General features: G+C 36.0%; 4 protein-coding genes across 7 annotated transcripts; all 4 read left to right on the top strand.

Moving 5' to 3' along the window:
• Window positions 1–2179: 2179 nt before the first annotated feature.
• On the top strand, window positions 2180–5722 carry LOC135838603 (heat shock 70 kDa protein II-like). Of its 2 annotated transcripts, none has more exons than XM_065354294.1 (8): window positions 2180–2457; window positions 2567–2774; window positions 2955–3103; window positions 3202–3411; window positions 3500–4869; window positions 5031–5137; window positions 5220–5313; window positions 5452–5722. In XM_065354294.1, exons 2-7 carry the CDS (start codon window positions 2573–2575, stop codon window positions 5237–5239), a joined length of 2058 nt encoding a protein of 685 aa, XP_065210366.1. In that variant the 5' UTR covers window positions 2180–2457; window positions 2567–2572; the 3' UTR covers window positions 5240–5313; window positions 5452–5722. The 2 variants fall into 2 exon arrangements, with proteins under 2 accessions (XP_065210366.1, XP_065210365.1); XM_065354293.1 differs by having other exon boundaries at window positions 2181–2422.
• A 212-nt stretch (window positions 5723–5934) lies between these two features.
• On the top strand, window positions 5935–12071 carry LOC135838602 (heat shock 70 kDa protein II-like). 3 transcript variants are annotated; one of them, XM_065354291.1, is made up of 8 exons: window positions 5935–6228; window positions 6305–6536; window positions 6662–6810; window positions 6888–7097; window positions 7173–8536; window positions 8696–8802; window positions 8896–8968; window positions 11619–12071. In XM_065354291.1, the coding sequence occupies exons 2-7, from the start codon at window positions 6335–6337 to the stop codon at window positions 8913–8915; spliced, it is 2052 nt and encodes a 683-aa protein (XP_065210363.1). In that variant the 5' UTR covers window positions 5935–6228; window positions 6305–6334; the 3' UTR covers window positions 8916–8968; window positions 11619–12071. The 3 variants fall into 3 exon arrangements, with proteins under 3 accessions (XP_065210363.1, XP_065210362.1, XP_065210364.1); XM_065354290.1 differs by having other exon boundaries at window positions 6290–6536; XM_065354292.1 differs by having other exon boundaries at window positions 5936–6228; window positions 6314–6536.
• Window positions 12072–12168: 97 nt separating this feature from the next.
• LOC135838600 (heat shock 70 kDa protein II-like) lies at window positions 12169–16338 on the top strand. Its single transcript, XM_065354287.1, has 8 exons — window positions 12169–12810; window positions 12985–13202; window positions 13318–13466; window positions 13548–13757; window positions 13831–15191; window positions 15356–15465; window positions 15576–15657; window positions 15793–16338. Exons 2-7 carry the CDS (start codon window positions 13001–13003, stop codon window positions 15596–15598), a joined length of 2055 nt encoding a protein of 684 aa, XP_065210359.1. The 5' UTR covers window positions 12169–12810; window positions 12985–13000; the 3' UTR covers window positions 15599–15657; window positions 15793–16338.
• A 419-nt stretch (window positions 16339–16757) lies between these two features.
• On the top strand, window positions 16758–20081 carry LOC135838601 (heat shock 70 kDa protein II-like). The gene is made up of 7 exons (XM_065354288.1): window positions 16758–16934; window positions 17047–17259; window positions 17356–17504; window positions 17631–17840; window positions 17909–19263; window positions 19381–19487; window positions 19594–20081. The coding sequence occupies exons 2-7, from the start codon at window positions 17052–17054 to the stop codon at window positions 19608–19610; spliced, it is 2046 nt and encodes a 681-aa protein (XP_065210360.1). The 5' UTR covers window positions 16758–16934; window positions 17047–17051; the 3' UTR covers window positions 19611–20081.
• Window positions 20082–22000: the final 1919 nt, after the last annotated feature.

Genomic DNA, 22000 nt, shown 5'->3' with positions numbered 1-22000 from the left:
GCCAATTCTTTGTAGATGAAATTTGCCTAGTTGATGTAGGTCTTCTATTGTTGCGTTTTTGTTTACAACTTTACAAGGATGAAAGTTGAGGAATGAGAAAAAATTGGACGAATTTACGTAAGAAATAGTAATAGGTAGTTCAGGGAAAATTATTGATAATCTTATGGTTCAGAGCCAAATACAGATCGTACATATCAGTGGTATAATAAACTGGGTAAAGAAAAAAAAATTACTCACTACATAAGAAGGGTGGTATCCCTAAGCTAACCTACAGAAAAAGTTTTGATTTTGAACTACTGGAATCGGCGATATCGAAAAAGCATGCAAAAATACATCATCCCAGCCAACATTTCAGGGGCTGAAGTTTTATTCTTGATTAAAGAAGAATTTTTAAAAATCAAATTACCAAGAAAAGAAATTTGTAAATAAATAATTAGTAAATCCTAAATCCTTCCCCGTCACCGCCCCACAGTGGGATGTGCAAATATTTAGGAGGAAAAAAATCAAGAAATCGAAAAAAACGAACTGCACTAATATGACCAAAACTCAATCCCAACGTTTACTATAACCCTCGAATGATTTGCTTTCACTTGTGCTGGTAGTATGAACGCATGTTATGTTGCTATGGCAGTGTGTTGAATGGAAGCATCTGGTTTCATGACAAGATGCTCTTGTTTGAACATGCGTGAATTTTCGTGACATGTGCGTTGATGTTGATACTGTTGGTGCTTTCTTGTAGCATTTTTACTGTAGATTTCAAAAATATGCTTGTTTTTTAGTTTCGATGTTCCATAGGCCGAGTAATCTTTAATTAAAGTCAGTACATTTTACTGTGTAATTTCAACATAAACTTCGAATTATAAAAAAATCCTTGATGTTCCTTGAAAAACTTTTTTCATGAAAAGTACCACTGAAATGTGTGCTTTTACATGCTTTTATCAGTTTTTGCCACAACTCGCCACCTTGGGCAAAAACAGGAAAAATACAACGAAAACTGATGTTCTATTGCTACAAATCATCAATTTTTTGGAAATAAAGGTTTGGTGGGTAAAAATATGACCAGTGATGTTGATCACATACTCGCTGCGCATGTTTTTGTTTTTTGGCTGTAGCCTCTACTCAATCCGCTCTGAAGACAATGGTCCAGTTTCAAAAGATTGTGCGTAGGTATGTACATTGTGCATACTCTACTCGTACTTGAGATTCGAAAATATCCTCTTTGTGAGGACTCGTATCCTCTTTACAGTGGTACTCGTACCTCCGAAATAAAAATGCTATCTGCCCTGCGTGATCTTCAACTCAAAATGAGGGTCTTGGCTGAATTTGGTCAAATTTCTCCGACATTTTTTTTCGCGAGCCACCTTAATGTAGAGGGGTAAGGACAAGTCTGCTTTAGTCAATTTTTCAAATTTTTCTGCAACTCCTTTCCCCTCTTGTGATGGCAAAATAATTATAATGTCCGTAGAAGGACGTTACCTAAAAAATTATAATGTACTTTCAACTTCACAATAATATAGATGGACATTTTGATTTCAAGGGCGAAATGTGTTTTGATTCCTTTTTTTTTTCACTTCCGAAGGCCTAGTTCAGTAGATTGTTTTCGTCGCCATAATCGATTCAACGAGTCAAATTACCTCATCTTTTTTTGAACCAGTTAGGTAACAGAATTCCAAATATTCCTTTCTTATCCGACAAAAATTCTAAATAAAAATTATATTTTGAAAAACTGAGCAAAATATTCACCAAAAAGTGGGTAATTTCCAGACAGTTAACCCCTTTCAGTTTTGAGTGAAAATACCTTCAAAAACGTATTCAGCGCATCAAAAAACCTACACTTAGACACCCCACAAGGATATTTTCAAAATTTTGAGTTTTTACCCCCTCCCCCTTCCCTCCTTTGGGGGTTTGAGTAAAAATACCTTCAAATCGTGTTCAGCGCATCAAAAAACCTACATTTAGACACCCCACATGAAAATTTACAAAATTTTGAGTTTTTACCCCCTACCCCTCCTTTGGGGTTTTGAGTGAAAATACCTTCAAAATCGTGTTCAGCGCATCAAAAAACCCCTATACCCCAAATTTCAATTTTTTTCCTCCTAAATATTTTCACATCCCACTGTGCGCCCACTTTTGAATGTTTATTTACTCGAAGCACCCCATCACCCCACCCCACCCACAGCCTGAGAATTTATTATCAGTTCAGTTTCATTTCATCTTTCTTCTTTCATCAGAAATATTTCTTCATTCTGTTTCTTCTGTAACGTTCTTCCGCACCAAAATGCAATTGAATTGAAATGAATGCGATGAGAGTGTGAATTCCGATTGTATAGAAGTTCTACCGTCTACGTTCCAGTGTTCGGCAAATTCCACCGAAGATAATTTTGTGTATGGGTATTGGGTGTCTGCTTGACCTAAAAACGAGGTGATTACATTTTTCTTTGATTACACGTGTTGTCTGTAAGTATACGTTTAGCAGTATATCAATCAACTTGCATAATGGAGTGTAGGGCCTACATTAATTGAGAAAATCGTGTAATTCAAGTCATCATAGTACCATTTGTGACAGGTAAAAATGGATGCCCCTGCGATTGGAATCGATTTGGGCACAACGTACTCATGTGTTGGAGTTTTCCAGTACGGGAAAGTTGAAATTATTGCTAACGACCAAGGTAACAGAACGACGCCAAGTTATGTAGCGTTTGCAGGAAGCGAAATTATGGTCGGAGACGCAGCAAAAAATCAATCAGCTAGGAACGTTGATAACACTGTTTTCGGTAAGTTTTACTCGTAGATTTCTTGTTCATGTCCATCACTTACAAAAACATACCCATATATTCACCAGAAATTGAAGTCATTCTACCCATCAAAGTTGTTTCTGTACAATATCGTTTCATTATGTTTGTATTATCACGTTCTATAAATCATAGTTAATAATATTGCTTTGCTATGTGCAGATGTCAAAAGATTGATGGGTTGTGAATTCGACGATTCTGCAGTTCAGGCAGATATAAAGCATTGGCCATTTCAAGTTATAAACTATGACAACAAACCGAAAATACTAGTAGAATTTCAAGGCACTCCTAAAGCATACTGCCCTGAAGAAGTGAGTGTTAAAATACTATGTGTACTTACCTTGATTCGTGGGACATTTTCTGATTCTGTATTTATACATTGATTTTGGTCAACTCATCTCTTTCACAGATATCCTCTATGGTCTTGAGAGAAATGAAGAAGACAGCAGAAGCTTATTTAGGCCAACTGGTCAGAAATGCTGTTATCACGGTTCCAGCTTATTTCAACGATTCACAAAGAGCTGCTACAATGGATGCCGCTAGAATTGCCGGTTTGAACGTATTACGAATTATCAATGAACCGACCGCTGCTGCTATTGCTTACGGATTAGAAAAAAAAGTACGTATATTTTATCTTATTTCTTCGTAATTGTACGAACGAAGTAAACAAAACAACAGCCTTCTTACAATTCGCTTTATTTTTTCAGCATTCCGACGAACAGAATTTATTGATTTTCGATCTCGGTGGTGGAACATTCGATGTCTCCATACTGACTCTCCAAAACGGTGTATTTGAAGTAATTTCAACCGCTGGTGACACTCACTTAGGTGGTGAAGATTTTGACAACCGAATGGTCAACTATTTCATTGAAGAATTCAAGCGCAAACATAATAAAGACCTTACCGGCAGTAAAAAAGCGTTGCGTCGCTTGAGAACTGCTTGTGAACAAGCAAAGAGAACTTTATCGTCAGCGACTCTGGCATCAGTCGAAATCGAATCACTTCTAGATGATATTGATCTCTGTTCCGCAATTTCTCGTGCTCGTTTTGAAGAATTGAATGCTGACCTATTCCGAAATGTAATGACAATAGTTGAAAAAGCAATTCAAGATGCTGAAATCACTAAAAGCCAAATTAATCACGTCGTTTTAGTTGGTGGATCGTCTCGCATTCCAAAAATACAGAAGATGCTTCAAGATTTTTTCAATGGTAAAGAATTAAACAAAACGATCAATCCGGACGAAGCTGTGGCCTATGGCGCTGCCGTTCAAGCTGCCATTCTGAATGGCGATGAATCGGATGTGGTACGAAATTTGGTTTTATTCGACGTTACGCCGTTATCGTTGGGTATTAATGTTCAACGAATAGATGAATTATATGGCAGGACATCTATTGTCCTCAAACGCAATACTCCAATTCCAGCCACACATACTAAAGTATTTGTTACGACGGTAGATTATCAAACCGAGATACTATTCAAAGTATACGAAGGTGAAAATGTTCTGTCGAAGGATAATCATTTACTTGGGCAGTTTTTGCTTACCGGTATCCCTTCTGCACCTGCTGGCGTAGAAAAAATCGATGTAACATTCGAAATCGATGCTAACGGTATCTTAAATGTAACTGCTGTCGAAAGAGCGACAGGTAGCTCAAACCATGTAACCATCTCGTACATAAAAAGTCGTCTCTGTAATGATGAAATTGAGCGCATGATTGATCACGCTGAAAAATTACGAGTTGAAAGAGAAAATCGAAATGCAGTATTAATCGCGAAGAACTCTTTAGAATCATATTGTATCAATGTAAAAAGAACGGTAGAAAACGAGAACTTGAAAGTTGAAATCGATGAATTCGATAGGGACTTAATTTCGAAGAAATGTGAAGAAACCATTTTCTGGTTAGATTCCAATCAAGCAACCGAAAAAGAAGTATTCGAACGTAAAGAAAAAGAACTCAGAGAGATATTCGACATCATTATTTCCATCGCCGCTGAACCCTCTACGAGAAATGACAAATATTACGAAATACTAGAAGTAACGAAAAATGCCTCCAAAGAAGAAATCGAAACGGCATACAGGTAAATCTGCAACAATATACAAATTTTTCGATTTTGTAAACGTACCTATACTTATTACTTGACTTCAACTTGTCTCGGATAGACATTTGAAAATCAGTCAATGAAAACGGTTTTGCTGGTAAAATATTTAAACTATACTTTTTTTAAAACGCAATTTACAGAAGACTAGCTGTCAAATTCCACCCTGATCGATACGAAGGTGATCAGGAGCTGGGTAATATGTTCTGGTTAACCGTTGGTAAAGCGAAAAATGCTCTCATCAATCCAGGTATGAATGTTTATGAAGAAAAGTGCGATGAAAAATTACTCACTTTGAATTATTCGTTGCACGTATTTGTTTCTTTTTATAGCAAAAAAAAGGAGAATTTAGTTTCATCGCGGGTGCTTGAAGAGTAGACAAAATTCTGAACTCAGTAAAACAAATTCAATCATTAACAAATACGGGTACGACTACCTACTATACTTCTTCCTGTGTATTTTTTCGACGATTTATTCAACTTAGATAGATGGATGAATTCGGAAGTCTGAAGAGAACTAGAAATATTTCATCTTCCTTATGAACAAGTTTAATTTTTGTTGCAGATTTTGGCGATCGAAGGTTATCAATTTTAATCATGACGTGCGTTTTGATTCCGAAGCTGATCGTTTGGTGAAAATTCGTCAAGATTCAATTGACAATACTTGTGATAAATTAGTATTTTAGTTTCACCTTCTAACTGTTAGGTACATGGCGTATTGTATTTTACCTACATGTTATTATTCCCAATTCCCATTTAAATGTTATATTTTTTTTCTATAAGGCATTTTGTATTGAATGAAACATTTTTGCGTTATTTTGTTATTAAATAAGTGAATAGTAGCCTACTGTATTTCTTTTGAAAATGGATTTTGGATTTCATCGAGTTTACCAAGTTAGTAGTTGGAAATTGGAATCTAAAAAATGTTTTAAAAATAGATTCAATAGACATAGACGTCCACAACCCAGATTTTCGAGAGTTCGCATCAGCCAAAAATTTCAAGTGGAAAATTATTTCCCTTCCACTAGTTCCCCTTGACACCCTTCATCATCATCGATTGTAAATAAACAAGACGTTGGCGTTATCAGCATCACCGTCAAATCTGAAATTTAGCTCGTTACCTATGAAATACGATTGAACTGAAATGAAATGCTATAGTAAACAATACATAAATTTTATTTTAATGCAACAGTTATAATTTTGCGATGAGAGTATAAATTCCGATTGTTTTATATACGTTCAGCTGATTCCAACGAAGATAAATTCGCGTTTTGGTAGCCTATCTACTTGACCAGAAAAAGGAGAAAAGATTACGTTTTTTCTTCACTTTGAATTTACGTCTGTAAGTATGTAGCAGTATGACAATCATTTTATAGATAATAAAGTGTACCATAATTGAGCAGATTATGCAATTCAAGTTATCGTAGTCTCACTTGCAACTGATACCAATGGATGCTCCTGCGATTGGAATCGATTTGGGCACAACGTACTCTTGTGTTGGTGTGTTCCAGTACGGGAAAGTTGAAATTATTGCCAACGATCAAGGTAACAGAACGACACCGAGTTATGTCGCCTTTACAGCTAATGAAATTCTGGTCGGAGACGCAGCAAAAAATCAATCAGCTAGGAACGTCGATAACACCGTTTTCGGTAAGTTTTCGTCTTCACTGAATTCGAAACTGTTTCAGTAATTTCATATTATTATACATTATTTTGTTCTGTAAATCTTACGGTTAGTAGCATTGCAATGTAATACTTCATTACTGTTTGTACAGATGTCAAAAGATTAATGGGTCGTGCATTCGACGATCCTACGGTTCAGGCAGATATAAAACATTGGCCGTTCAAGATCGTGAATATTAACGATAAACCCAAAATAGAAACTAAATTCCAAGGCATTTCTAGAGAGTACTGCCCTGAAGAAGTGAGTTCTGAAATTCTCGAATCGTGTGACATGTACTGATTCTGTTTTGTACCGTAGTTGACTCATTTCTTTTACAGATATCTTCGATGATCTTGAGAGAAATGAAGAAGACAGCAGAAGCTTATTTAGGCAAAACTGTTACTAAAGCTGTAATAACGGTTCCAGCGTATTTTAATGATTCTCAAAGAGCTGCTACAATAGATGCCGCTAGAATTGCCGGTTTGGAGGTATTACGAATCATTAACGAACCTACTGCTGCCGCTATTGCTTACGGATTAGAGAAAAAAGTTGGTATTATTTTAGTTTTTTGTAATATCTGTCAAGTAATCAACGACTAACAAATTCGTTCCAACTTTTTTCAGAACTCCGACGAGCAAACTATTTTGATTTTCGATCTGGGTGGTGGAACTTTCGACGTTTCTATTCTCACAATTCAAAACGGTGTTTTCGAAGTGATTTCAACCGCCGGCGATACTCACTTGGGCGGTGAAGATTTTGACGACCGAATGGTCAACTATTTCGTGAAAGAATTCAAACGTGAACATAAGAAAGATCTTACTGACAGCAAAAAAGCTTTACGTCGTTTGCGAACCGTGTGTGAAAGAGCAAAGAGAACTTTATCATCGACAACTATGGCAGAGATCGAAGTAGAATCACTTCTTGATGATATTGATCTTTGTAGCGCAATTTCTCGTGCTCGTTTTGAGGAACTGAACGCTGACCTCTTCCGTAATATAATGGCAATAGTTGGAAAAGCGATCGAAGATGCTAAAATAAACAAAAGTAAAATTGATCACGTCGTTTTAGTAGGTGGTTCGTCTCGTATTCCGAAAATACAAAAAATGCTACAAGATTTCTTCGATGGTAAAGAATTAAACAAAACGATTAATCCGGACGAAGCTGTAGCCTATGGAGCTGCCATACAAGCTGCTATACTGAACGGGGATGAGTCGAAGATTGTACAAGATCTAGTGCTATTCGACGTTACGCCGTTTTCAGTAGGTATTGGTGTTGAAGACCATAAATGCGAGTACATGAGTGTCGTTATAAAACGCAATACTGCTATACCGGCAAAGCATACTCGACGTTACTTCACACTATACGATTATCAAACCGAGTTTTGTTTTACAGTCTACGAAGGTGAGCATGCTTTAACCAAGGATAATAATTTCCTCGATGAATTCACACTCACAGGCGTCCCTCCTGCGCCAGCTCATGTATCTTCAGCCGATGTAACGTTCGAAATCGATGTTAACGGTATTTTGAATGTAACTGCCGTCGCGCGAACGACCGGTAGCACGAACCATTTGGCAATCTCGTACCTAAAAAGCCGTCTCGGTCAAGGTGACATTCATCGTATGATTGAAAACGCCGAAGAATTACGAGTCGAAGGAGAAAAACGAAATGCTGTATTAGCCGCCAAGAACTCTTTAGAATCGTACTGTATCAACGTCAAGAGAACAGTAGAAAGCGAGAAATTGAAAGACGAAATCGATGAATTTGATAAAGATATAATATCGAAAAAATGCGAAGAAACCCTTGACTGGTTGAGTTCCAACCAATCAACCGAAAAAGAAGTATTCGAACGTAAAGAAGAAGAACTGCGAGAGATTTTTGATGTGATTATTTCCATCGCTGCTAACCCCTCTGCAAGATGCGACAAATATTGTGAAATATTAGGCGTCACAAAAAATTCCCCCAAAGAAGAAATCGAAACGGCCTATAGGTAAATCTGCGATGATTTTTTTTTTCGATTTTATGAATGTATTTAAATTATCTATTGTCTTGGATAGAGGTTCGAGAACATTAGAAACTATTCCATGATGATTGATTTTACTCATGATAGCCTATACTATACTTACATTTTTTTAAACTGAATTTACAGGAGAACAAGTTTAAAATATTATCCCGATAAATATGAGGGAGATAAGGAGCTGGCCAATATGTTTTGGCTGACCATTGTAAAAGCAAAAAGTGCTCTCATCAATCCAGGTGAGGATATAGTGCGATGAAAAAATTCCCCGCAATTTTTAATCATTCGTTATCAAGTTATTCATGTAGGTACGTAATGTTTCTTTTTTACAGTAAAAAGAAGAAGAATTTAGATTCAGTCAAGATGCTTGAAGATTGGACGATACTCGAAACTCATTTTTCATGGGTAGGTACCCTCATTTTTCTCATTTCCTCGTCAAATTATCCTCTTGATTAGTGAATTTAGTGCGGCAGTATGTCAATAAAGGGATCTGCACCCTCTCCCCACTCAAAGATCTTCGCGGACATATTTTTTACTGAAAATGGATATTGTAAAGAAATATTTTAAAGTAAACTCGCCAAAAAAATGGCTTTATTAACAAAATGACGGCTAATTTGATTGACAGGTCATCCTAAAACGCAGATTTGGCTTTATAAGAGACTCGCGCACAAATTTTTGAACCAGACCAAGCTAGATCGAAAAAGCACGCGAAAATATATCGCCAGCCAAAATTTCACGTGCTAAATTGTATTTTCAGATTTTTGGTGAATTTTTGATGATCAAATTTGGGCGAAAAATGATACTTATAAAAAGAAATCAAAATTTTACCAAATTGACCTAGAAAGCTGAAATTCGGGATATACCCTATTTTCGACCTACCAAGTTTTGAACCATTTTGAGCAGTTGTGGAACTTCAGGCAGATTTTTGAACGTTGACCAAATGAAGTTATGGAATGTCGAAATTCACTCTGCACTCGAATTTCGACATGCTATTCAGTCGACTAAATTTTGTGGTAGTGGAAGGGATCAACATTGTTTAGGGGTGTAATTCAGGGAACCGCGGTGGAGCTGACAAGGAAACCTCTTGAGGTGTCACACTCCGGTCTGGACGGAACCGTGATTTCTGGAAAGAGCATAGTCTAAAACCCCCGAAACCAAATTTTCAGCTGCCAAAGTTCATTTTTCGATTTTTTGGCGAATTTTTGAAAATTCAAAATTGACTGTTTTTGGCGATTTATGCTTTTTAAAGTACGTACTTGATCAATAAAAATGGTCAAAATAAATCCCAAAACTAATATTAAGTACCCAAATCCAAATTTCACCATGTCCAGCCATTCTGGAGCAAATTCAAAATTCTGGAGAGATTGAAAAATCGCGCTGGAGGCTCCAGAATGGCTAGAAATGGTGAAATTTGGATTTGGATAATTAATATTAGTCTTGGGTCTTATTTGGACCATTTTTATTAATCAAGTACGTACTTTTTAAAAAATAGCATAAATCGCCAAAAACAGCCAATTTTGAATTTTTAAAAATTCGCCAAAAATCGAAAAATGAACTTGGTTTGGGGGTTTTAGACTATAGATCGGAGTGTGACACCTTGAGAGGTTCCCTTGTGAGGCTATTTTTCAATGAGCAGATTATTTTGAAGAAATCTGATGCAAAAATAAAAAATTTACAGTTCTCAGGTTTTCGAAAGGAAGTCGGGTAAAAATTAAATTCAGTTCCTATAAACTCGGATTTACCATATCTTTCAATCGATTTAGGGACGTATTTTTGAAATCTATTTTCAGGTTTTTTCGTTTACGCGTTCGCAAACAAAAAATTTTTAATTTTTAAAAAAATAATAAACTTTAGAAAAGGTTTTGGATTTGAACCGGTAAGAAAAGATTTTGAAAATTCGAAAAAAATCCTGCATACGCTTTCTACCCCATGCAGAGACTAGAGTTTTCTCTGAAGATTTCAAAATTTTGGACCACTCCCTACAGAGATAGAAAACATTGAATTTTGAGCACATACCTACGGCCACATTACTCGGATTTGAGAGAGAGGGCCGACTAAAAAAAATTTTTGAGATGGTTTTATTTCAAAACTAACTTTTTGGCCGAGTTTCTCCCAATTCTAAGAGAGTGCAGATTTCACTATCTTATTCTTTTAAGGGCTCTTTGATTTTCGTTCCTAAAATTGCGACTGGTGATATATTTTTCCATGCTCTTTTGATCTACGTATAGTTTTGTCCGGTTCTGGAATTTTTATGCAAATGCTATGTTAAAATTGAAAAGCATAATCTGCCTTTTAGGTTGATCTGTTAATCAAAATAGCCTCCAGATAAGACTAATTTTGTCATTAGGTATGTCAAACGAATTCCGTCTGAAGAGAAGAAAACTGAAAATACAGTAAAAGCTCGTTATAACGCTCTTCAAGGGACCGGAGAAAAAGAGCGTTATAAGCCGAAGCGCGTTATAACCGAAAGTCTCATTTTAACGCTGATTAGCGTTATACCGCGAATTCTCGTTTTAAAGCAAAAAAAGCGTTATAAAGGAAGTGGAAACCAGAACTTTATTTTGAATTTGAACAACTGTTCCAGTTGGAAATAAAAAAATCTGACATTTTTCTTTAATTTTGAGGTCTGTTATAATTTATAATAATACTTATAACTGATTTTTTGGCAAAATTTTGCCATATAAGTGTGTTTTTGCTTTTTTAAAAATCAAAACTACAAAAATTTCAAAAAAAACTGTTGTTGCGGGCAAAATTTTCAGAAATTGATAAATTTTTACACATGAGTAAGCTTTTTTTCGCAAAAAATTGGGTTTTTGTTGTTAAAACTATGAAAAAAATGTGATTTTTCCTGAATTTTAGAGCGTTAAAACGCGATTTATAATTGCTCATGAGCGTTATATCGCGATTAATTTTACATTGGTTTAAATGGAGATGTCAAGGGACCAGAAGGAATCAGCGTTATAACGAAATCAGCGTTATATCCGAAAGCGTTATAGCGAGCTTTTACTGTAGAATACATTTCCTCTTCCTCATGAACAATTTTCTTTTGTTGCAGATTTCGTTGTTGAAAGTTTATAATTTTAATGGATGTGCGTTTTGATTTCAACGCAGATGGTTTAAGTGGAGTGGAGATGTTAAAATCGACCGCACCTAATATTTGTTGTAAAATGAAGAAGAGTTTTACTTTTTTGTGCATTTATTTTTTTAAGTTATTATTTCTATTTCTATGTAGCTATTTTTTTTTTTTTTTTTTTTTAAGACAGCTGTTGTGATTTTTTATTATTAAATTGAATAGCTCTATATTCCTTGATTGACGAGTACATCTGTACATCACGCGCATGTATTGAAAATACATAGATCATAGTCAACTACAATACTACAAAACATAGGTCTGATGAATGGGTACTCGTGTAGAATGTTTTCGTTGTTGCTTTCTCTCTTCCATTGAATTGTTGTACAACAGTCCAAGGCTTATTTTTATATTTTTCGTTGATAAAATATACCCATTTATGCCCTTTTTTTAATGTTTTTTTTCCTGTTTTGATAAAAATGAAAGTTGAGGGACGTAGAAATTACGACAGAAACTGGTGAACCTGTCTGTGGTGGTAGGGGTAGGGGGGTTCCAATACTAGCTGACATCACTAAGGAATGAGGAATTCTCCGGGTCAAAACCCGGAGGTTTTCTCAGTGATGTCAGGATTCCTATGATGTAGATAGGTATTCGTGTCGTCTTTCCTTCGAGCTAAATTCTTTCTGTCAAGCGTGAATGCGTGAACTATTTTATTGAAATTCGAAAAACTAGGTACCGTAGATACTCAGACGAGGTGTGAAATATGCAAATAAATAGATACAAGAAAGAATTAGGTATTTCATTTTTTATTTCGCGCAAAATTGACGCCATGAAAATTGAAAAAAATGCTTCATTTTAAAATTGTACAAAAATCCGGAGAAGTAGCGGAAACTTGGAGCGGAAGTTGGACGAAGAATAATGAAGGAGGGCGATGCCGATGGTCATGATGAGATGAGAACGATAACTGCGACAAGACAGAACATCTGGTTCCTATCTGGCAGGGGGGGAGGGCTTGGCGTCACTGGCGCCGCTCACTGGCTATCCTTTGTCTTATCAGTTATCGCTAAATAGCTAAATTTGCCATGATCGATTTCCCGGCGTGTTTGTAAAGTCGTTTTTTTTTCATCCTAAATACTCGAATTGCAATTTTCAATCGGCGTTCAAATTTAATTCTGACGTAAGTATTTGAGGCATTTGAGTATACCTATAATTATTATTCGATATAAACAAAACACTTGACAGAAAGAAGTTGTACGTAAGTTTTTTTATATTCACGTGCTGGTGTATAGCGGTATTGATATTAGCACGAATTGGAATTATTTGTGGAATTTTCGGGATTTTGTATTCGCAGAGACTTTCCGGTAGCAATGGATACCCCTGTGATTGGAATTGACTTGGGTACTACGTATTCCTGTGTCGGCGTCTTTCAGCACGGTAAAGTAGAAATTATTGCCAACGATCAAGGTAACAGAACCACGCCGAGTTATGTCGCATTTACAGATGACGAAATACTAATCGGAGATGCAGCAAAAAGTCAAGCAGTGAGGAACATTGACAATACTATATTCGGTGAGATTCAGATTTCATTATTGTACTTATTATACAATACAAATATACACGTGTTTCTGTTTACCAAATGTACATACGTATGATTGGTAATATTGTTGTTGCTGTGTACCTACAGATGCCAAACGATTGATTGGTCGTGAATTTGACGATGTTGCGGTTCAAGCCGATATGAAACATTGGCCTTTCCAGGTCATCAATGATAACAAGAAGCCAAAAGTCAGAGTTGAAATCAATGGCGATTCGAAAACGTACTACCCTGAAGAAGTGAGCTTTGTGATTTCTTAATCGTTCGATATTGCGATTCATCATGTACCTATTTTACGTGTTGGTTGAATTTTTCTACAGATATCGTCGATGGTGTTGAGAAAAATGAAAGAAACCGCCGAAGCCTACTTAGGTACAACAGTCAAAGACGCTGTTATCACAGTACCAGCTTATTTCAACGATTCTCAAAGAGCAGCTACAATTGATGCTGCTAAAATTGCCAATCTAAACGTATTACGTATTATTAATGAACCGACGGCTGCCGCCATTGCTTATGGGCTTGAAAAAAAGGTGTGAATACCTATACTTTTATTTTTTGTAAATTTTACCATCACTGGTCGGCTAATTCGCTCGATTTTTTCAGAAATCCGACGAGCATAACGTATTGATTTTTGATCTCGGAGGCGGTACTTTCGATGTCTCGATTTTGAGTATCCACAAAGGTGTTTTCGAAGTTATTTCAACCATCGGTGATACTCACTTGGGAGGTGAAGATTTTGACAACAGATTGGTCGATCATTTCGTTCAAGAATTTAAACGAAAATATAAAAAAGACCTGACCCAAAACAAGAGATCCTTACGTCGTTTACGAACTGCCTGCGAAATAGCAAAGAGGACTTTATCATCAGCTACAGCAGCCAATGTCGAAATCGAGTGTCTTCACGAGGGTATCGATTTTTACAGTTCCATCTCTCGCGCTCGTTTTGAAGAATTGAACGCTGATTTATTTCGGAAAGCAATGACATTGGTTGAGAAAGCCATCCAGGATGTTAAACTCAACAAAACTCAGATTGAGCACGTCGTTTTAGTTGGTGGCTCCAGCCGTATACCAAAAGTACAGAAATTGTTACAAGATTTTTTTGACGGAAAGGAAGTAAATAAATCAATCAATCCCGACGAAGCTGTAGCGTGCGGAGCTGCTGTACAAGCTGCTATATTGAACGGTGACTGCTCGAAAGTGGTACAGGATATTGTGTTGATAGACGTTACACCGTTGTCATTGGGTGTTGGTACGAAAGAAGACCATAAATTGATGGAAGTACTCATTAAACGCAACACTACTATACCAGCGAGATGCACAAAGGGGTTCACCACCCGCCACGATAATCAAACTGTATTACTTTTTAAAGTATACGAAGGCGAATTCGCTACAACGAAAGATAATCATTTTCTCGATCAGTTATTGCTTACGGGTATTCCTTCCGCACCTGCTGGTGTAGCCAAAGTTGATGTGACCTTCGAAATCGATGCCAATGGTATCCTGAATGTGACCGCCATAGAGAAATCAACCGGTAACGTAAACCAACTCACCATCACCTACGATAAAGGACGGCTCAGTAAAGATGAAATCGAGCGTATGATCGAAAACGCTGAAGGTGATAAAGTCAAAGAAGAAAAACGAAAGGCCGCGTTAGCTGCCAAAAGTTCATTAGAATCGTATTGTATCAACGTGAAAAACATCGTGGAAGATGAAAAATTGAAAAATAAGATCGAAAAAACCGATAAAGACCTGATCACGAAGAAATGCGAGGAAACAATTCTGTGGTTGAATTCCGTCCAGCCGTCTGAAAAAGAAGTTTTTGATCGTAAGCAACAAGAATTGAAGATGGTGTTTGACGCTGTCATTTCGACTGCTAATTGCCCCGATGAACGAAACAATAAGTTTTATGAAGTACTGAAAGTGGGAAAAGATGCCTCCGAACGGGAAATTCGAAATGCCTTCAGGTAAATCTGCGATTTATTTTATTTTATTTTATTTATGTTACGAATGTACTTTTCTCAGCATATGATACGGTAGATAGAATAAAATACATACGAGTACGTAGTTATATACCTACAGTCTACCTGATTTTGTTATTTTACAATCTTTGTGAAAAACCGAATTACAGGGATGTGGCTGCGAAATACCATCCAGACAAGTACCAGGGGGATAAGGAAATGGCTAATATGTTTTGGCTCTTCATCATGAAAGCAAAAAATGCCCTCATGAGTAACCCAGGTATGCGTGTGTAGTTGTACAATTAAATAATGAGATGAAAATCATGCCATTTTAAATGATTTATTATTAATTTATAATTTATGTACTTATTTATTTGTTTCATTTTTCAGCTAAACGAAGGAAAATTCAGTGACGGCGCAGGTGTGCCGAAATATGCGATAGGTACCTGCAATTTTACGAATTCAATTTTAAGTAGGTACTTTCATCATTTTGATTTTTTTCAATTTCAGTGTAGACTATATTTTTTTAATGCATTTGAATATTCGAAGCGTTTCGAAAATGATATACTTACGTTTCTTATGAATTTTAATTTTTTTTGTTTTGCAGATTTCGATGGCTGATGTTTTCTATAAGAGTATGTTTTTATTTCATTTCTGTCTTTTTAATGAACGATGAGTCGATGGTATTTTAAATAAGTATAGGTAGTTGAGAAGCTTCAGAAGTTTCCTTCTGTAAATATGTTTTTTTTGTTATAATTTTCATTTAATTTTGTTGCAACTTGCATATTTTTTTTTCAAAAGCGCTCGCTTTGAATGAAAAAAATTATTTTTAAGATTATGTGATTTCTATGTTGATATCCGTACATTGCTTGGTTGGTAATTGCACTTTATCTTGAAATGTATGTTCTGAAAAGTTTCTACGAATAATAAGTTTTTTACTTTGTCTAAAATGTAAGGTTTGTAAGATGTAGGTACTAAGTTATGGAGTTCCATCATTCCATGGTGGATCATGTTTGACTTTTTTCCTCAGGTAGGTAGGGGAGAGATTTGAAAAAGAGTTGTTGGGGGTGGTGATCATAGAAGAAATTTTGGGTCATCGACTCGAATCATTTTTATTTAGGTGGCTAGCCGCTAGGGTACGTAGTGGACCGTTGTAGAGGGTACGTGATTCATATTTTGATTCACGTAGGTAGGTATTAGGTAACTTGTTAGTAAGTTGCTGAATTTTTTTGATCAATTCGTTCTAGGCAAAATACAATACTCATCTCTGTTAAAACACAGACGATTGGAACAATCATTTCGATAGTGACGAAATGTAAAAGCATCGCGAATGTCCAACGAAAAAAGAACATGCAGCGAATTTCCTTTTATTTGATCGACATTTGAAAAATGTTGAGACGTGATGACGTCAACATCTGGTTGGTTGCTGAGGGCGGTGGACGTTAAAATCTATAAATAACTACACATTCTTCGTCAAACCAGTTACTTTAGTACTTAGATATGACGAACGTCGGAAGACCATACGTCTAGTACACTATTGCATCACATGCGCGGCTACCCTCTTATCGCAAGAGTTTCTCATGATACCCGTTTGCGTATGGATCTGTTGATGAAATTACGTGCAATAATATTGTGATAATACTTCGAAAGTGAAGAAAAAACTTGATTTATAAAATAGTAAATATTCTTTCTTGGTGATTGTCGCAGGATTTCGGTCAGTTATAGTTTATTATTTTACTTGTTGGGCAGGTATGTTTCTGCATTTTTAATTTACTTCTCTGATGAATTATGATTACCTAGATGAAATGGAAGAAACACGATAATTTGAAAAAATAATTCTAAATCTTTATTCTTATGATAGATCCAATGGATGATTCTGCTCCAGTGATCGGCATAGATTTGGGTACTACGTACTCTTGTGTTGGCGTCTTTCAGCATGGTAAAGTGGAAATTATCGCTAACGATGAAGGTAACAGAACCACGCCGAGTTATGTCGCCTTTACAGAGGTCGAAACGCTAGTAGGAGATGCGGCGAAAAGTCAATCAGCGAGGAACGTGAACAATACAATTTTTCGTAAGTTTCGAATTTTCTCCTCATACTCGTTACAACACTATCATAGAATATAAAATTCGTTACCGACTTGGTCGTTTTTTTAATTTCTGTGTGCAGATGCCAAGAGGCTTATAGGTCGTAATTTCGACGATGTCACGGTTCAAGCCGATATGAAGCTGTGGCCTTTTAAGGTGGTTAGTGATGAAAACAAGCCAAAAATTAAAGTTGAAGTCCAAGGTACTTCTAAAACCTATTTTCCCGAAGAAGTGAGTTTTGAAATTTTTAAATTACTTAAGTATAGAGAAGTTGTATGGTTCATTAGGTAGGCCTACCCTGCGCCAAAAAGGTATCATGTGGGTATCATGTACTAAATTGATTCGATTTTTGTTTAGATATCGTCGATGGTTCTACGAAAAATGAAAGAGACCGCCGAAGCTTACTTGGGTAAAAAAATTGAAAAAGCTGTAATCACGGTGCCCGCCTATTTCAACGATTCTCAAAGATCAGCTACAGTTGATGCGGCCACAATTGCAGGCTTGAAAGTATTACGTATAATTAATGAACCAACAGCTGCCGCCATTGCTTATGGTCTAGACAAAAAAGTTCGTATCATTTTTAGTAAGCTTTTCCTATTGATCATCGATCGATTAATGTTCTTTGAATTCTGCAGGATTCAGGCGAGCAAACAATATTGATTTTCGATCTGGGTGGTGGAACTTTCGACGTTTCTATTGTGACTATTCAAAACGGTGTTTCCGAAGTGATTTCGACTGCCGGCGATACTCATTTGGGCGGAGAAGATTTCGATGACAGAATGGTCAATCACTTCGTTCGAGAATTCAAACAGAAATACAAGAAAGTACTGGGAAGTAACAAAAAGGCCTTACGTCGGTTGAGAACCGCTTGTGAACGAGCAAAAAGGACTTTATCATCGGCTACTGTAGCCCCTATCGAAATAGAATCGCTTCATGCGGGAATTGATTTTTATAGTTCGATCTCTCGTGCTCGTTTTGAAGATCTGAATGCTGACTACTTTCGAAAAGCCATGGCACTGGTTGAAAAAGCTATCAAAGATGCTGAAATCAGTAAAAATCAGATTGATCAAGTGGTTTTGGTTGGTGGCTCGTCCCGGATACCAAAAATTCAAAGAATGTTGCAAGATTTATTTAGTGGAAAGGAATTGAACAAATCGGTTAACCCAGACGAAGCAGTAGCTTACGGAGCTGCCATACAAGCTGCCATACTGAATGGTGATCAATCAAAGATTGTACAAGACATCGTTTTATTCGACGTTACACCAATGTCGCTGGGTGTTGGCGTTGGACCTGGTCATGGAAAAATGGAAGTGTTCTTTAAACGTAACTCGTCTATTCCAGCAAAAATCACTAAAGGACGCTGCACGGTGGCTGATAATCAAACTGCTGTAGATTTCAAAGTATACGAAGGTGAATATCCAACAACAAAGGATAATCATTGGCTTGGTCAATTTACACTTACTGGAATCCCTCCTAAACCCGCTGGGGAAGCTGAAATGGATGTAACTTTCGAAATAGATGCTAACGGTATTCTAAACCTGACCGCTGTAGAAAGATCTACCGGTAGTACGAATCAATTGGCTATCGCATACGATAAAGGCCGTCTCAGTAAGGACGAAATTGCGCGTATGATCGAAGACGCTGAAGAATTGTATGTAAAAGAAGCGAGACGAAAGGCGGTATTAGCTGCTAAACACTCTTTGCAGTCGTACTGTGCCGACGTGAAGAGCACTGTTGAAGAATTGAAAGAAGAAATCGAAAAATCCGATAAAGAGATAATTTTTAAAAAATGTGAAGAAACTATTCTCTGGTTGGATTCGGATCAATCGGATAATAAAGAGGTATTCGAAAGTAAACTGGAAGAATTGAAAAAAATATTCGATACGATCATTTCGATAGCCAGGTATCCTCATGAAACGAACGAGAAATATTACGAAATATTGAATCTTTCCAAAGACGCCAACAAAAAACAGATCCAGGATGCTTTCAGGTAAATCGTCGATAATACCTAATTACATATTTTCTATAAGATCTAGATTCGTAGAAATTGAAAATCACCCTTTGAAAATGGTAATTTATTTAACTGCAAATTTTTAAATCTTGGCAGGAAAATCGGTTCGAAATATCATCCTGATAAGTACAAAGGAGACAAGGAAATTGCGAATATGTATTGGTTATTTATTACAAAAGCAAAAAATACTCTCATCAATCTAGGTAGTGTATGCTTAGCTTATTGTATTGAAATATGTTGCAATGAAAATTTATCCAATTCTGAACCAATCATTTTTGTACCTCTACCTACCTATTTCTTTCTTTGCAGTAAAAGGAAGATTCTGAAGAAGTGCAGATTGCAGGTAGCTTACGTCATGAAGATCTACGAAATTCAGAAGTTGTGAAATTTAAGAATACCTAGCTCATCATTTCTCAGATGTCAACGTCATATTTTACCATTTCGTGTTTAATTCAAAAACCTGTACTAGAGTGGCTGATGTTTTATCCTATTAACTGTAGAGAATTTCAAATTTATCTTTTCAAATTCCTTGATTGATGATTTTAAATTATCATGGCTGATGTCTTTGTGGAGAATAAATTAATAGTATCGTATCTGTGATGATTAGTTTATAAGTTATTGTATTTTAATTGTATTTTTTTGTTTGAGTGCCATCTTTATACTACCTATATTTTTTTTCTTTAACGTCTATTTGCTTGCATTTTTGGTGTTTTTAAAAAGCCAGTCGTACGAGATTAAATAAATTGCTTGCTTCGTAACTGCATTGGTATCTAAATAAATACGTTGAACATTTTTTACCCTCGGTGAATTTTTTTCTTTGTAGTAAAAGGAAGAATCTGAAGAAGCGCAGAATGTAGTACCTATCTAGATAGCCTTCATGAAAATCTGTGAAATTCGGAACTCGAGAAATTCAAGAATACCTACCAACTTCATTGTTTCTCTGATTTCATCGGTATTGTTTTCAATTTCGTGTTTAATTCAAGAACCTATTAAGTTCTTCAAGAAGCTTAATATGTTTTATTCTATTCCCTGTTGAGAATTTCGACTTTATCTTGTCGAATTTGTTGGTACCTGGATTTTTACGAATTTAATTTTAGGTTAGTACTTTTATCATTTTGATTTTTTTCAATTTCAGTGCTGATTTTTTCAGTTTTTTTTAATGCATTTTGAATATTTTAAGCATTTTGAAAATGATACCTTTCATCTTTCTTATGAATTTCATTTTTTTTGTTTTGCAGATTTCGATGGTTGATGTTTTCTGTAAGGTGTATGTTTTTATTTCATTGCTGACGTTAGTACCTATCGGTAATTGAGTAGCTTTAAAAGTTTCTCTTTATAAATATGTTTTTTTCGTTATAATTTTCATTTTATTTTATTGTGACTTGCATATTGTTTTTTTTCAAGAGCACTCGTTTTGAATGAAAAAAATTATTTTTAAGATTATGTGATTTCTATGTTAAATATTGATATACGTGCATTGCTCAAGGTGGTAACTGCAATTTATCTTGAAATGTATGTACTGGAAATTCTCTACGAATAATAAGTTTTTTACTTCATACTTACATCCTAATGCTGGGTTTATTATGGGTTTATTACGCCGAATTTTGGTAGGTAGGTAGGTAGTAAGTAGCTACTAGCTAAAGAACTACACAGTGGACTGTTGGTGTTGGTGTGCACGTGATCATCGTGATTCATTTATTTTATATAATTCAAGTAACTTGTTGGTAGGTTGCTGAATTTTTTTGATCAATAATTCATTCCATACAACAAGCAATCGTAATATCTCTCTATTAATAAATGGCTACGACCGAACACTCGCAGAAAAGTTAGCTTTTTTTTGATAAAGAACTAAGTAAGTATAGCTAGAGAAAGGGAGACAGTTGAGTTGAAATATGGCTTTAAATACACGTTTGTTGAGTTGAAATATCATATAGGTAGGTACCTCAAGTGAAGAGTCCACGGAAAGAACCAAGTAAGTCACTTTTTCAAACTTTTGTGTTACGGCGTTTTGAAGTATCAGAATGCTCCAATTTTGTAGTGAATTTGAATTTCATCAAAGTAATGACTGGAAATACATCACACAACATCCTACAAACACAACTTGAGGCATAGTAGAAAAAAAATGAAGAGATATGCCAGTCATGAGTTGATAAGTCACTCTTTTCGTGAAAAAATCAAGCAAAGAATCGAAAAATTAGCGTTTCGCAACAACTTAAATTCGATGAAAATCGATTATTATGATGACATAATGAAAAATTTCAGCATTCTAAATAGTTAGCAATGTTGAAATTTTCTTCCTGTCACCTCACATTTGGTCTCGGCTCATTTCTCTCCCCTCCTCTTTTTTTAAAGGCCATTTTAACCCCAAAAAATCGATTTTTTAAAAAATCTAAGCAGGGATGAGGCCCCGAACGATTTTTTTTCGGGTTCCGGGTTTCGGGGCTTGGGCTTTCAATCAAAAATTTATTAGGTCTTGGGCTTGGATTGGGGCCCAGGAAACTTTGGGTTTGGGTTTCAGGGCTCAGTGTCCAGGGCTTGAATGAAGTGTTCCAGGCTTTTCAGGGCTTGAAATTGAGGGGTTCCATGAAAAGGGGCCTTGAACATTTTTTTTTTTTTTTCATTAACAATATTTTGATTGTGTTAAATTTTTTTTTTTTAATAATTTCACCACATTCGGTGATATTGAACTGTTCTTCCATGGAAAAAAAAACGAATT

This window comes from Planococcus citri, chromosome 3 (genome assembly GCF_950023065.1).
Source record: "Planococcus citri chromosome 3, ihPlaCitr1.1, whole genome shotgun sequence".
Lineage (NCBI taxonomy): Eukaryota > Metazoa > Arthropoda > Insecta > Hemiptera > Pseudococcidae > Planococcus > Planococcus citri.
The sequence above is the reverse complement of the archived record's forward strand: the minus strand, read 5'-3'. Positions and strand labels throughout refer to the sequence as shown.

Coding starts and splice junctions, on each gene's coding strand:
- LOC135838603 (XM_065354294.1), top strand. CDS start 2,573: ATGGATGCCCCTGCGATTGGAATCGATTTGGGCACAACGTACTCATGT. Junction 3,104..3,201: donor AAGCATACTGCCCTGAAGAA/GTGAGTGTTAAA, acceptor TCTCTTTCACAG/ATATCCTCTATGGTCTTGAG. Junction 5,138..5,219: donor AAATGCTCTCATCAATCCAG/GTATGAATGTTT, acceptor TTCTTTTTATAG/CAAAAAAAAGGAGAATTTAG.
- LOC135838602 (XM_065354291.1), top strand. CDS start 6,335: ATGGATGCTCCTGCGATTGGAATCGATTTGGGCACAACGTACTCTTGT. Junction 6,811..6,887: donor GAGAGTACTGCCCTGAAGAA/GTGAGTTCTGAA, acceptor TTTCTTTTACAG/ATATCTTCGATGATCTTGAG. Junction 8,803..8,895: donor AAGTGCTCTCATCAATCCAG/GTGAGGATATAG, acceptor TCTTTTTTACAG/TAAAAAGAAGAAGAATTTAG.
- LOC135838600 (XM_065354287.1), top strand. CDS start 13,001: ATGGATACCCCTGTGATTGGAATTGACTTGGGTACTACGTATTCCTGT. Junction 13,203..13,317: donor CATTGACAATACTATATTCG/GTGAGATTCAGA, acceptor GTGTACCTACAG/ATGCCAAACGATTGATTGGT. Junction 15,192..15,355: donor GAAATTCGAAATGCCTTCAG/GTAAATCTGCGA, acceptor ACCGAATTACAG/GGATGTGGCTGCGAAATACC.
- LOC135838601 (XM_065354288.1), top strand. CDS start 17,052: ATGGATGATTCTGCTCCAGTGATCGGCATAGATTTGGGTACTACGTAC. Junction 17,505..17,630: donor AAACCTATTTTCCCGAAGAA/GTGAGTTTTGAA, acceptor ATTTTTGTTTAG/ATATCGTCGATGGTTCTACG. Junction 19,264..19,380: donor CAGATCCAGGATGCTTTCAG/GTAAATCGTCGA, acceptor AAATCTTGGCAG/GAAAATCGGTTCGAAATATC.